This window comes from Lucilia cuprina, chromosome 2 (assembly GCF_022045245.1).
Source record: "Lucilia cuprina isolate Lc7/37 chromosome 2, ASM2204524v1, whole genome shotgun sequence".
NCBI classification, from domain to species: domain Eukaryota; kingdom Metazoa; phylum Arthropoda; class Insecta; order Diptera; family Calliphoridae; genus Lucilia; species Lucilia cuprina.
The window spans coordinates 24,101,454-24,117,415 of record NC_060950.1 but is presented as its reverse complement, the minus strand read 5'-3'; the positions used below and the strand labels follow the sequence as shown (position 1 = coordinate 24,117,415).

The 15,962-nt window shown below is 30.7% G+C and overlaps 1 protein-coding gene across 2 annotated transcripts in view; it reads left to right on the top strand.

The window, feature by feature from the left end:
- LOC111676995 (fez family zinc finger protein erm) overlaps nt 1-10,968 on the top strand; it is a 52,964-nt gene extending 41,996 nt beyond the window's left edge. Inside the window, exons 1-2 of one of the 2 annotated variants that reach the window (XM_023438014.2) lie at nt 5,792-6,208; nt 9,011-10,968. In XM_023438014.2, coding sequence (XP_023293782.2) covers nt 6,197-6,208; nt 9,011-10,960 — 1,962 coding nt within the window. In that variant the 5' untranslated portion in view covers nt 5,792-6,196 and the 3' untranslated portion in view covers nt 10,961-10,968. Of the gene's footprint in view, nt 1-5,791; nt 6,209-9,010 lie in introns of those variants that run through there. The other variant, XM_046956719.1, reaches the window with a different exon arrangement.
- Nucleotides 10,969-15,962: the final 4,994 nt, after the last annotated feature.

Here is a 15,962-nt window from a genome sequence, read left to right as displayed (position 1 = left end):
AGTCTATAGTCTAGTCTATAGTCTAGTCTATAGTCTAGTCTATAGTCTTGTCTATAGTCTAGTCTATAGTCCAGTCTATAGTCTAGTCTATAGTCTAGTCTATAGTCTCCTCCTCCATTGAAACGTCTTATGTCTTATATGTTTAAGATATATTTCGACAATTTGTGAATGTGTTTATCTAGTCATTTTGTACAAATTTTTTATTGTCTTCAATTCTCTTGTATTCTTATTTTGTATTGTTAGTAACCAATGTCCTTACCATACATATGATTTTTGTTTTATACGTATGTGTGTGTTCTTCAAATAAGTACAATCAATATTATGTTGTAATCACATCTACTTACCACAGATCATGCAACTTAAAATAATATTCTCAGTAGGTGTAATGATCCATCTCAATATCGTGTGATTAACATTATTATACTTTTAAGTTACACCACCATCCTTATGCGAGTAAGTACTTATGAATGTAATTGAATATTGAGTAAGTATTGCATTGATCCTGATCTTGATCGATGTAGGTGTAAATTTTTAATTTGTACGTTAATATGGGTGGCAGAAGGTTGTCGTTGTACCTCTTAGGTGTAAATCATTTTATTGGTTTAGTAGTTCAAGTTGAGGTTTGTGGAATTTCCATGATTAAAATCCATAAGATTTATGTAATCGTCATATACGGACTTCGAAGGATTGTCTCGTATGTTTATTTTGGTACTGTTAAAGTACGAAAAACGGAAGTAGGTGTTTTAGAAAGGTGTTGCAGATAATAACTAGGCAACTTATTTAAAGGAACTTATAAATACTTTAACTGTTTACTATAGATGACAGGATTTGAAAATATGTATGTTTTTCATTTATAAATAAGAGCTTCATACTAATATAATAAATATGATGTACTAGTGATAAACAGTCAACTTATTTTTGTCTTTACTCAGGATTTCAAAGATAAATAGATAGATAGATAGATAGATAGATAGATAGATAGATAGATAGATAGATAGATAGATAGATAGATAGATAGATAGATAGATAGATAGATAGATAGATAGATAGATAGATAGATAGATAGATAGATAGATAGATAGATAGATAAATATATAGATAAATCAAAGTCCACTACTGGAATTGGCTTGATATAGAAATTTGAAATTATATACAAATAATTCTAATAAATTTTGCATGTCACTTTATTTTATTTGTTGTTGTCCCTATTAGAAAACAACTAAATAAATAAAAGAACAAATCAACAATTTTTGTTTTAAATTTGCATTTTGTTGCTGTTTTTATTGCATTATATCAGCAACAAACTGCACAACAAAACATTACAACCCAACTCTTTTAAATTGTATAAATTACACTATATTTAAACTGACAATTACTAACATACATGCCAGGGTAATGTACATATGAATGTACAGAATAATAATAAGGTGGCAATCGGAGAATTTATTTTATAATATACTATGTTGTTTAAAAATTTATCTAAATTTACAATATGCAATTGAAAAATTTCTCCTGCAACTTGTAGCGATATTGCGTTTAGTTCTAAAAGGACTTTTCATGCTGCCTTGGTTTCAATTTACATACATTTATAAGTGAATAGCTTACTTCTTACTCTTACCCTTAATTTCTTTAAAAAAAATAATTCATTTCAATTTTCATTTCAATCAAATTGATGTTGTTTTTGCCATAATTGCAAACGAGTATTACGACTGCCTGTATATGTAGCTATCTAAGTTGCTTTTGTTTTTGTAAACATGGCAACCAGCTATATAAACAATCAAATTTATTTGTTTAACAAAAAAATTACCAACAACAAATATAAATATTTTTACTATGATATTCCTATTCCACATGAGCAATAAGAGGCACTCACTCACTTAACAAATAAAAATGTACATAATTTGAAAAAAATACAAGAAGGATTTAAATTAGATAAAAAGGTAATTTAAAAAAATATTGCAAAAAAAAAAAGAAAAAACTAAATTAAAATAAATGTACAAAAATGTGCACTTAAAGTGCTACATTTATTTACTCAATGTCAGTTGAATTACATACATATTTACTTTAAATCATAGACAAGTGTTTTAATTTAAATTTTGTTGATAATTATGAAAGAATGTTGAATGTTTATCTTTATTTTAAGAATATCTTTATAGAAGCTTTTTCAAATTTGCCTTAATCTTGTTTTAATCAAAAAATAATCTTGTATTAAAAAATATTTTAATCGGCAGAATAACTTTCGGTTAAACGATTATCGGAGGTGGAGTTAACGGGGCTAAGAATTCGATTATTATTTTCGAAATATAGATTTGAAAAATGATTTACAGTGACAGCACTACATGAGGTTGTCTGAATTGTATAGAAATCTGTTCTTTTGAAATTTAAAAAGCTCTCACTAACCTAAAAGTCAAAAAAATGTATTTATCTGCAACTGGTTAGTAAAAATTTTTCAAAATTAAAAATTTAAAAATTAAAAATTTTTAAAATTAAGTTAAACTAAGTCAATTGATTCACATCACAGGATAAACATTATGGTAAATGTTTTGGTGCTATTTAAAAACTGCTTCACAGGTGGTGATATAGGAGTGAATCCGACTTGCTTGGAACTTTTTCCAAAAATACCCAAATTCCAATGATTCAGCCTATCACGGTTAAAGAACTGCGAAATACCATAATCAAACAAAAACGAATATTTAGGAATTATCCTGGACTGAACGCTTAGTCATATAGTCAGTAAAGCGACATTTGCTTACTACACAGCCCCAACATTTGACTGGATGTTTACAGCTATAGTGCGTCCTATATTTACATTCAGATTTCTTGTATGGTGGACTTTAATTAAAAAGAAATTTAGTGTTGATCAGCTATGAAAAGTTCAGAGATTATCATGTATGGGAAATCAGGTGCTTAATGAACTAGTCCTTCAGAAGCTTGCACATTTCACTTAAAGATCTTCTTTGGCTATCTCTATATGCTGTGCAGCGACTCATCTGGTTGATGGAAATCTACATCGTATTGAATTCTAAATCTACTGCCATCAGTCTTCAGCTAACCATGCGAATGAGTGGTTCATGGGTAACGTACCGAATGAATATACCACGAGTATTTATGCAAATGGTTCTAAAATGAACAGCGGTGCTGATGTCTTTTGCGAGTAAGCAGGGTTATGTTTCTATCAGCATCTTCCCGACAGCAGCCTGATCTTAATATTTGCGCCAATATAGAAATTTTTGTCGACGTAACTTGCTTCATTAACATCCTATACCACCACCATCCTATTAGTAGGACAATGTAAGAAGAACTACAATGTCGTTTCAGTAGCAGTTCCATTAGGTTCTACTAACAATCTTAATGTTAATTTCATCTTCTTTCAATCTCCGTTGCAAATAAAGGGAAAAGTATGAAACAAACTCCCATTTTTTTCTGCAAAAGTCCTGATCTATCCGCCAAGAGAAACTAATTTTTACCAATTACTTTATATCTAATCTTGATGAGTTATTTGGGTCAAAACTCAATGACCTACTTAGATTTCACACTTCTATATGGGAGATCTAATACTATTTATTACTATAGCTGACATGTAGAGAGATCCTTTCAAAACAGAGTCAGGATCGAATGTACTATCATAATGTAGAACTTTCAACACCATATTCTACCTATTTCTATTTTTGTCGCACTCTTCTCTATAAGTGACATCGGTGTTGGCTGAGTTGACTGTCCGATATTATCCTAATAGGGTTTCTGCACAGGTCAATAAGCAAGCATTTAAGCTAGCTAGATCGGATTCTACAATGCCTTTTTCAGTAGCAGTTCCATTGGGTTCTACGAAAAGTAGTATTCTTAGCTTCATTATCAAACGGCTGAAATAGATGGAATAATCTTAACACAATACTGTCCCCGTTTCAAACAAAGGGATCTAGTCGCCAAGAGAAACTAATTTTTTTCAATTACTTTATATTTAATCCTGATGAGTTATTTCTTAGATTTCTCACTGCTATATACTGGATCTTATACTCTATGAGACATGTAGAGTGATCCTTTCAAAATAGAGTAAGGATCGACTGTACTGTTAAACTGTTTGCGCCCTTCGTCAACCAGACAATCATCTGAATAATTCAATTCAATATAAAAATCCACGGAATCCACTTTTGGAAAAGTAGATATAATTAATCATCAAATCAAATACTGATTCATCAATATAAATAAAATGACCTCTCTGCAACTTCTACCGACGGCACTGAATATTAAAAACTACTAAACTAAATTTAGAATTTATTACTTATTTAAAAAATATGTCCTTTATGTGCTTATTTACTTTGCCTTCAAAAAAAAAAAAGATGATAATAATGATGTCATCAACATCATTATCATGAATATAAAATAATGTTTAACCAGTGCTCAATTTGAGATCAGAGCGCTTTTTAGTAAGTAGATGCCACTTTTATGTTGCAGTTAACAAAAAACACGGCAAACAAACAAAAATGGAGGAGCAAAGTGAAAAAAAAACAATTTTAAATAAACATTCAAGTTAACAATAAATAACAAGCTGAATGCAATCACAAACACAACCACTTAAACTTGCAGCAACAACAAAAAAAGGACACCTACTATAAGCACCAACACAAACGGCCTGCGATTAAATACATAACGAGAGAAGCAGCAATAAAAGAGGATACCGAGGTACATATGTATGTATGTATTTGTATATAGAAAAAAAGTGTCGCACTCAACAATAAACCCAAGAAAACACGTAAAAAGCTTAAAAAAACCACTTTAGAAATGAATCATGCAACATACAAATAAATGTATGGTGGTTGCATGCCACGAGCTAAAGAATACCTTAAGCTATCAAAAAACACAATCAAATGAAAACTTAAGCAAAAAAAAGCCAAAAAACAGATGCTGGATATTAACAATACATACATATGTATGTACATGTGTTTGTATGTTTGGAAAAAAATAATCCTTTTATCTCTGTGAGTATTTTCTTTGTAGTACAATAAACAAGAAGAAAAGCAAGTGTTGAAGGATGTGCTCCTAAAGATGTTTCTGTCTTTTGTGGGAGTCTAAATTGCGGGGGATGGGGGGGAAGGAGTTGTATATGTATGTGTGTGTATATAAGCTTTAATATTTAATAAATTTTGTATATATACAAAGCATTTTATATAGAAATGATGACATTGTATTTACATATGTATGTATGAATGTATGTGTATGTTTGCTTAAAAACAAAATGATGTTCATTTTTTATTATTCATACAAAAATTCATATATATTTCCCTCTCTTTCTTACCTATTGTTGATGATGAGGAAATATATTCATAAATATTTAAAGAGGGCGTGTTTGTGTCTATAAACATCATCATTATTATTAACAATATCATTATCATCTTCTGCAACATGATGATGAAGATTATTATGAGTTGTTTTGTTTGTGTAAACAATTTCATTCATAACTGTAAATATTACAGTTGTATTTTAGCTCTTTTATCAGGTAAAAACTACTCTACCTATATTTAAATAATAATAATATTTCTCCTTAACATTTACTCTCTTGTTCTCACTCTTTCTCTCTATCTCTCTGAATTTCTTATGCTACTTTCTCTTTCTTTCATTAATTACAAAGTTCTTCTCTAGTTTAATTTAAGGGTGTTTCTCTATATATTTTTTCCCTGGTTTTATTTGATTTTTGTTTGTGCTTTTAGTTGTTTTTGCTTTTGCTCTTTTGCTTTGCTTAAAACATCCCTTAAGATTTTGTTTGTGTGTGATTTTTGCCGTTTAGAGGGGTTTGTTTGCACAGAATTTTCATAAATTTTAATCATACTTGAGCAAATACTACTCATCATTCGTATTTCAACCATACAAACGTTTAAAACAAATACGCGCTAAAAGAAAAAAGAAAAACAAATTTTCGAAAATAGACTTATCAAACAAACTGACAAAATTTTTAAGAAATAACGTGGTTTATTATAAATTAAAAATATATATTTATAATACAAACATACAATTAAAGAAATAATAAAACAAGTGTTTGTTGCAACTAAAGTTGTAGTTTTTAATTATAAAATTTTTAGCTAAAAAAATTATTAAAAAACTTTATAATTTCAAAAAAAGTGTTAAAAAATTATTTTAAATTAAATCAAATACTACCCGGCGCCCACGGAATTGGATATAAACTTGGAGTGTTTTCCTAAATATGGTCTACTTTGTATGTATTTTTTCTTTTAATTTTTATACAAAATTTTTTAAAGAAAATTTTATCTGAATTTTATAAATTTTAAAAATACCGTCGGCTGTTCCAATTGGAATATTTTGTAGAATTCTCAAAATGTTTGTTACTTTTTTAAATTTCTTTCTAAATTGTTTATACCGTCGGTAATCTATACAGATTTCTTTTGTTATACATTTTTTAAATACTTTTTTTAATTGAAACTTATAATACTTTTAAAAATTTTGCAAATGTTTCTAAAAACCGATATTTGTTCAAAAAGATTTAAATTTTTAGGGAAATTCAGAATAAAATTTAAAATTTTTCTTTTATTTAATTTAACGAGATATAAACCTGCTCATGTTTCTTTAAAAAAAATTCATTTGAAAACTTACTTTATCAGGATAAATCTTTTTATATTTTTCCGAAAAAAGTTCAAAATTAGTTTGAACCAGAATATTCGAAAAAATTTCCACGACAATTGAATTTTAGCTCCAGAACATAATAACTCGTATTCGCCCAAATCAGGTCAAATCAGTTATATCTTCATTAAACAAAAGTTTAGTTTCTCCCAGAGGAAATTATTGGCCACAATCGAAATATTACAGCAACAACAATTTCTTTTTGAAATATTAAAATTTTAATTAGTACTTTTTCTTATCGTGATGTGAACTTTCAAATATTCCTGTATAAAAATTATTTTGAATTTATCAAATCGGTAAAGATCTCAAAATTCATTAAAACCAAAAAAGTCAAACAATTTCTCCAGATCTTGGCTATGGAACTTAACGAGTCATTTGCAGCCAAAGAAAATTTTAAAATCCGTAAAATCTATATTGAGCTGAAAATTAACTTGAGAAATGTAATAGAAAATTTGAGATCTTTTGTCTTAAGACTGCAGATTTTTTAATCATATTTCCGCCATTTTTATTTTAATATATAAAATTTACTCCTAAAAGTAGGCAATTTTTATGACTTTTTCTATAAAACAGAGTTGCCAAAATGTGTTCAAAATATATAAAAGCGTGGGAGGATTGAACATTGGTTTTAGAAGTTAAATCATTGGCGATTTTAAACTCATAAACTTAACTGTTTATAAACATAAAGATTTTTCATAAAAACTACATAGATTTATTAAAATTAAGCGTTAGAAATTTTATAAATCCTAAAGTTGACATTTCCTAGGTTCTTAAAAGTATCCAGTTCAATTTTTTTATATGATCTCGTTCAGATATTGCCACAGTTTTGTTTACAGTCTTAACTTATCAAAAAAGAGTGAAAATATTAAAATATTTTGAATTCGAAAAGGGATTTAACATTAAAACCTGCAAAATCCGGAAGTTTTTGAAAAAAAAAACCTTTAAATTATAAATTTTCAATCAAAAACAAAATTAGAAACATATTTTAAAAAAAGTTACATTTCAAAAGTTTCTCACAGTGTTAGAATATTGATTATTTTAAGAAATGACCTATGACCTGCAAAATCAGGAAGTTCTTGGGAAAAACCTTTAAAATCTATAAATTTTCAATTAAAAACTAAATTAGAAACATATTTAAAAAGAGTTACATTTCAAAAGTATTTTACACGGTTTGCATATTGATAATTTTAATAAATAACCTATGACCTCTAGTGATAAAAACTTAATTTAAATTTTTAACACTTACAACATTTTCCAAATAAAATTTCTTAACAAAAAATGCATAATTTCATAATCAATTCTTTAATAAATCATTTAAAATCAAAAATTCTCCCTTAAAGAAAACTTCACATTAAATTATTCAAGTGCTAAATCGAGTTAATTAAAACCTAAACAAAAAATTCCCTAAACAACTCAAAACTATAGCGAATCAAACCAATAAATAGCTCACTTCAATTGGAAAAATACAAAACAAATCGGAGAACGTACGTTTTATGAATTTAAAACGGATGTGGCATATTATATGTGACACTTCAACAGTAGGAAGTCTTTGGGGTTTAAAACAACAAATCAACTGAGAATTATTAAAAGAAAACTTATCACACACTTGCAGTCAAGTGTAAATAAAATTCATCATTATCAAATTCACAAATATATTCACACAAGAAATTGTATGTAATTGCGCCAAATAAATGAAAAAAGAAAAAGAAAAATACAATTAAAACAAATTCGTAGACTTACTTATTTGTATAACCACAAAACAATATGGTTTCTTTTTGATTATTCAAATTCATCTATTAAAATAAATGACTTTCTTATTACAAACGAAATGCAAATCTCTAAATAAATTATTTCATTTGAGGTGTGTGTATGTATGTATGTTTGTTTCATACAAAAAGTGCACTCAAGTGTAGGGCAAAGCAATCATTTTTAATTTAAAACCGCACGGGTTAAATTTCTTTTCAAACAAACAAACCCGATAAATTCTTTTATCGGAAATCACTCAAAGTTTTTTCCGAACGCCATTGAAAGGCATTTCTTTTAGTGCAAAACACGCGCTTTGTTTGTAATAAATATAACAGCAAGCAGCAAATAATCAAACATTTGTTGTAATGCAAAAATCAATTTTAATTATGGCAACCCTTTTTGCAGGCTTAAGCTTATTGTTGGCGATATCCTGCCGTCGGGAAAGTTTTAAGTTTTATTGAGTAGAAGTTGTAGAAGAGGTGTGTCAACGAGTTGAATTAATTGTTTTGGTTTTTTAGGTCTATTTAACTGTGTATTATTGCTGCTTCAATGATTTTCCATTTAAATATTTAAATATGCGCTCCATTATCAAAACCTATACTAATATTTATTTTCTTATTTTTCCTTCTCTTTTTAGAGTCCTCGTGGCATGCAACCCTGCAGTCCAACGGGCGTTTTAGCTGTTACCATGCCTCCTTCAAAAAGTCCCACCATGGAATGTGCTGCTGGTCAAAAGTCACCAGAACCTAATTCGGCAACTTCATCATCATCGGCAACAACAACTACACCTCTGAGTACCCGCAATTGTCCTTTGAAATTTTCCATAGCAAAAATTATGGAACCTGATCAACGTTCTCATTCATCTCAAGCTTTACAACAAGATTCGGAGAGATCTTGCAGCCCTATTGAGGTGACCAGTGATGATTGTGAAGTTATTATTACCACCCCTGCTAATGCTGCTGATAATTATGATTCAGCTTTTAAGAAATATGTACCCTCGGCCAGTATGGCTACAAATGCTTCCTCCTCTTCTGCGGCAGTACAGCAATTTGTTTCTACACGTCATCAGGAATTGTTGAGCCAATATCCTTTGTTGTACTATGCAGCTCCTAATCAATTAATGTGTGCTGCTGCTGCCGCTCAATATGCTGCTTTGACAGCCGCCCAACAGCAAAATCTATTGGCTAACAGTTCAGCTACAGCTGCTCATTTGAGTTCATTTACTGCTTCTCTTAATACTTTGCATAGTCAAACTTTAAGAAGACAACTTTCTCAACCCACCACTAGTCATCATTTAGCTGCTGCCGCCGCAGCTGCAGCAGCAGCTCAAGCTGCTCATCATCAGGCTTTAGCGGCTGCACATCCCCAAATACCCCAGTCTTTGGAGAAATCACCTGTAAGCCACAAGTCTAGGGAATCCTCGCAGACACCTTCCACTCCTTATCATTCGAACAAACGCAAACATTCTCCTGCCTCTAGTCACAATAACACCTCTTCATCGATCAGTGATCCCTGCTCGCCTCCAGAACCTCAACGTGTTCGTGCCGATTCTCCCAGTTCTTTGGATGATAGTCCCAATTCAGCTAATGGTAACAAACAGAAGACATTTTCCTGTCTTGAATGTGGAAAAGTGTTCAATGCCCACTACAATCTAACCAGACACATGCCCGTACATACCGGAGCTCGACCATTTGTATGCAAAGTCTGTGGTAAAGGTTTCAGACAAGCATCTACTCTATGTCGTCATAAAATCATACATACCTCCGAAAAACCCCATAAATGTCAGACATGTGGTAAAGCTTTTAATCGCTCCTCTACCCTTAATACACATACACGTATTCATGCTGGCTACAAGCCATTTGTTTGCGAGTTCTGTGGCAAAGGTTTCCATCAAAAGGGCAACTACAAAAATCACAAACTCACCCACAGCGGGGAAAAGGCCTACAAGTGTAACATTTGCAATAAGGCCTTCCATCAAGTTTACAATTTAACCTTCCACATGCATACCCATAATGACAAGAAACCCTACACCTGTAGGGTTTGTCACAAAGGATTCTGTCGCAATTTCGATCTTAAGAAACATATGCGTAAATTGCATGATATTGGTGGCAACTTGCAGTTGGATGATGAAAGCACCAATGATCGTTTGGAGAGACGTAGAGAATACACTAGAAGAGAAGCCTCCATAGAATTTCACAACAGTCAATTGAATTCTAATTCATCGGATGGCTCAATGTCACCACCCATCAATGTAACTACACCACCATTGTCCAGCAATGAAGGCAGTAGTTCAGCTTGGCATACATCCTCTCAATACACAACGAATTCGCTTAATTACCCACCCACAGCAGTGAATTTAAATCAACCCTCGGTTACCAACTTTAGAACTGCCACGGATTATGGCGGTAGTTCGGCATTCATTAACTTTGCCCAAACGTCAGCAACAGCACATGCCGCCGCTTCAGCACCCCATCTTAATACCAATCACAGTCAGCATCTAACACAAACCAACCATCAGCGTTTGTCAGCCGCTGCAGCAGCCGTTACTGCCATGGACAATGTTCCCTTCATTGCCAAAGTATTTTGACATAGATACTATGCAGATTCATTGGCTACCACGGTCCACAGTCGTCTCTCACCCACTTTTGGGGGTACGACCAGCGGCTCAGCTCATCATAATACTTCGAAGAGTATTTTAATTGATTGACTGCAATTTGTAGCGGCTGCTGCAGCAGCTTCTATGCCCCAACAATTGCTGACAGTTGAAACTCATACCGAATATCAAACAGCGTCTGCCACAACAACAACTACCAGCACAACGGCTACCGTGAATCCGGCGGAAATGTTTTTCCATGCGGAAGAACATGATCCAACGGATGTGGAAGAATTAGAACGCGAAAAAGCCCTCATGGCTAGTACAACTCTGGGAACAGCGGTACAAGCTCTCAATGGTCTATTTTGAGATTAAAAAAAAAGAAATTTCTCCTCTCTAAGAGAATAAGATTTGGAACACAAAGAGATATTTATATTAACTAAAGGTTTCAGCCATATCCTTCTTAAAAATAAAACACAAATAATTGTAAAAATTAATTATAAAAATTCTAAAGTTGATCTTTAGTATAGTCACATTTGGAATTATAACTCCTTTCACCTGGTCTCACTCAATCTCAAGTAATCTTTTACTTAGTCTTAATTGTATTTTTTATCAAATATATTTTTTTTTTGTTTTAAATATATTTTTTTCCATACCTCTCAATTAATTAATTACGAATTTATTAGCATTTAAGTTGTAATATTTACATTGTTTTATATTTAAAAAATTATCTTTATAATTTAAGTTATTTAAGTAAAATTTTAATTAAAATCCACCCCAACTCCTTGAATTATATAGAGAATTTTTCATAATCATGTAAAATTTCATATATGTAGATTTACATATGTATGTGTGTCTATATTTATTATATTGTAATTAAAACTAAATTTGTATATAAATTAAATCATTAAAATTTAATTAAATTAAATGTTACATAAAGCTATTGCCTGTATAAGTGTTTTTATTTTTAGTTAGTTATTTATATTATAATTAAAACAATTGTTCATTACAAACAGTAATTGATTGAGTAAAATTGTGCAAAGATTTTTTTGCGAGAAAATTTAAGAAAATTTTTTAGTTTTTAAGTTGGAAATTTTTGAAAAGAAGTAAAGAAAATGTTTATGATAATTAAATAAAATTATTTAAAGAAAACATAAATTTTTAAGCATTTTTTTATTATTTTTTGTTTCGTCAATAGTCTTTGAACTTTAAAGTTTCAAGTTCAGATACGAAGGGCCCTTGTAAAAATACAAACGATCTAGCTATATCTGTTAGTGTGTTGAATGCACAATAGGGAAATATAAGATATAAACACTATAGGAAAATGAAGTCGAAGTTGCCCCGTTGCTTAATCTCCGAGATGTAAAATATCACTTCGTTTACAACCACGCAGATAGGATGGTCTCTCTTGATTTGGATACAGCACCTAGAGATGTAACCGGCAGACAACCCAGCACATTTCCCATTTATCCGACACATTAATAAGAAAAAAGACACATTTATTGTAGGTATACGCACACCCCACATTCATCCTGTACCATATACAATTAATACCAACTCATTTCCAACGCTTAGTCCCTTAGTCACTCCTCTGTGGGTTATCTGTTGTTTCGGCAACAGCACTGACCTTATCCCGAAATATTGACTTTACCTTACATCAGTCTTTTAACCACAACTCATTTTTTCCGCGAATTTGGGTTTTAACCACAGTCACTACGTGGATCCTGAAGAAACTGGTCACCCGTAGTACCAGATTATGTGGTTCTCTGGATAGACCACTTCTCAGTTTTAGTAAACTGTAAACACAAATTTGTAGTCCCGGCCGACTAGAGATATTGATAGCATCTACCCCCGGATTGCACTACACCAAGATGGGATCTGTCATCAAGGATAATATGCCCGGGGGGCACGAAAGGAAATGTAAGATATAAACATGTTTAGCAAGTTTATAACCGGATATAATAATGAATGGACAGTCTAGTTACAGTAGGCATGGCACCTTCCATATAAACAAATATAAACTTAGTATATTTTAAAAAGTATAGCAGCTAGAGTCCTCAAATTTTTCAGATTCACTTTAGTATCAACATATAATATTTATGACAAAAATTGGCCGACTAGCAAGAGGGGGCGGGGCACTTCTCATAGGAATTAATTTGTTTATCTGGGAAACTATCGGAGTTAGAAAATTTTGCACGAAGACCTTTAACATTTATATAAATATTTGGGAGAGAAATGGCCGTACTTTCATAAGGAGTACTTAACATATGAAAAATTAAAACTAAAATACAAAAATTTTGCAGGAAAAACTTTGACATCCATGTCAACATTTGTGTAATCAATTAGCGGACTTGATAATAGGAGCGGATACCGCTCATATGAATAAGGTACCAAATATATTTTTTTCTGAGAAACTATTAGATCTAGAATTTTCAAAATTTGTACAAAGAACTGAATATCCATGTGAACATTTTGGCAAAATTGAACGAACCATTTTTAGGGAGGATTGGCGGCACCTCCCATATGAATTAAGTACAAGAGATAGAATAATCAAATGTTTGCATCAAAAACTCTTAATAATTGGGTAATATATTGGTTAATTTTTGATAGGGAGATCCTACCATATAAATTAAATACAAAAATTGTATGTAAATTGATTTTTGGGTAGCAAAGCACACAGGGTATAGCTAGTTAATATATAAAATAGCTGACTAGTAATAATGAGATTGATGGTCTTAGAATTTAATAAGAACCGAGAATATATTTTTGTGAGTTTATGACCAATATAAATATGTGTTACAAATGGAATGTCAAGATCAATATACACCCGATTTATTGATACAAAAAGAGAACATCCATAGAAGCGAAAACGTAGTAAAATTTACTTCATGGAAGCACTGAAAAAGACCTGAAGAAGCGGTGATTTTAACACATGATTGTCACGTCCTTTTTATTTAATTCCAAATTCACGACTTCTTAATTCATTCTCAAAAAGTAATTTTTATGTTCTTTTTTTTGAAAGTTATTTGGAAGTGAATTTGGAGCATTATAGAATACAACTAATTTTATTACAACGGTAGACATTTTCTTAAATTGTTCATACATTAAACATATTAAAATACTATCCTACCATTACAGCTTTTAGACACGCCATTTTGAATAATTTCTATTTACATTTGCAAAATAAACAAACAAACAGAAAAAGGATGAGATGTCCTAAAAGATAATAAATATCCCATTAAATTTACATAAATATATTATATGCTTGCATGATGCAAGATGAATGGATAAATGATGTATAAAATATATTTAAATTACTTAAGTATACACACATGTATATACGAGGGTAATCAAAACAGTCCTTAAAAAAATGTTAACTTAAAGAAGAAAAGAAAAAGAAATAAAAAACTGTTTTTAGGTATTTAGGCAATTTTAATTTGAGGAGGTATAGGATACTACATACGTTTTCGATTGAATTAATACTTATTTTTGGTAGAAAAAATAACTGATTTCAAATTAACTTGAAAATAAGTTATGTTTCAAATTTAAAAACAACCTCTCATGTGTAATATCTCAAATTTTCACTGAACTTTCCAGATTAACTTCGTATGTTACTTGGCGAAGCTGTTAACAACATTACACCCAGAACAATGGTGCAGATGAACCAACAACATTCTTCAAGTGGCCCGAACATGAACACTAAATTTAACATACGAGCAGCGTTTATGCAAATTTTGTCAAATGCATTTTCAGGATGGAAAAATTGAAGACAAAATGCAAATTTTCTTCACTTTAAGTTGAAGAACAAAAGCGAAAAAAAACACCCAAATAAAAACAATTAGTTTTGAATTTTAGCATTTTTTTCAATTGTTTGTTCTAAATTGCTTAAAGGATTCTTTTGCATTTTGGTGGTTGAGTTGCAAGAGGGATGTAAACATTAAAATGCAACAATGAAAAGTCATGAGAAAAATCATAAAGAAAGAAAAACGTAATCACAAAAAAAAAGATGACAACAAAGATCATGAAGAAAAGTGCCTGCAAAATGGAGATTTTTTATTTGTTTGTGTGATTCTGTGGAACACAAAATATAAATATGAACATCTTTCTTTGTGAAATTGTTGAAAAAAAAGAAACTTAATTATAAGACCAAGGAGGAATTCATATGATATGCATGTATGTTTTCTTAAGTGTTGATGATGTATGTTGATTTAAGAAGCAAAAAAGGAGGTTGCATATTTCCACAAAAGTTGTGTTTTTCCTTTTTGGTATTTTTTGTTATTTTTGTTTTTAACTGACATGCATAAAGAACCACTCAATGTTTAACACATTTATTTGCATTTTTGTGTTCAGTTTTTATTATTTGTTTGCTGGTTTATTCTCCTTTGATCTTTGTATCTTTTTACAGGGAAAAAAAGCTTTGGAAAAAAGAGGATGATTTCATATATAGATTTCTGTTGAAATAGAAAATTTAAAATAAAATGTTTGGTAGATGTCGAATTTTTTAAGCTGTTAAAAATTTTGTAGAGGATCAAATTCATACCAAAGTGCAATTTTTCAGTAACATCCGTTGTCAAAGTATAAACATACGTATGCCAAACTGATGTAATGTTAGAAACAATCCGTTGTCAATAGTGAGCTAACCATGTTTGTTAACGTTCAGACATGGAATTTGTATGGAATTTAGATATCGTCAACGAATTGTTGCAATGTTAACAACGTTGCGATGTCAACATTGCATATATTTCAACAAGGGCTGTAATTGACAAATTATAAACACTTTGGTGTCAAAGTGTAACTAACTAACTAACTAATTAACTAACTAACTAACTAATTAACTAACTAACCGACATCTCCATTATACATATATACTATTCATATAATCACAGAGTTCTAAAGATTTTTTGTTAATAGATACAGATAGTTACTCCCTAGTAAATGAAGTCGAAGTACTTTACGTGAGCACTGGGTGAGTAAAAAGTAAACAACTCACCACTGT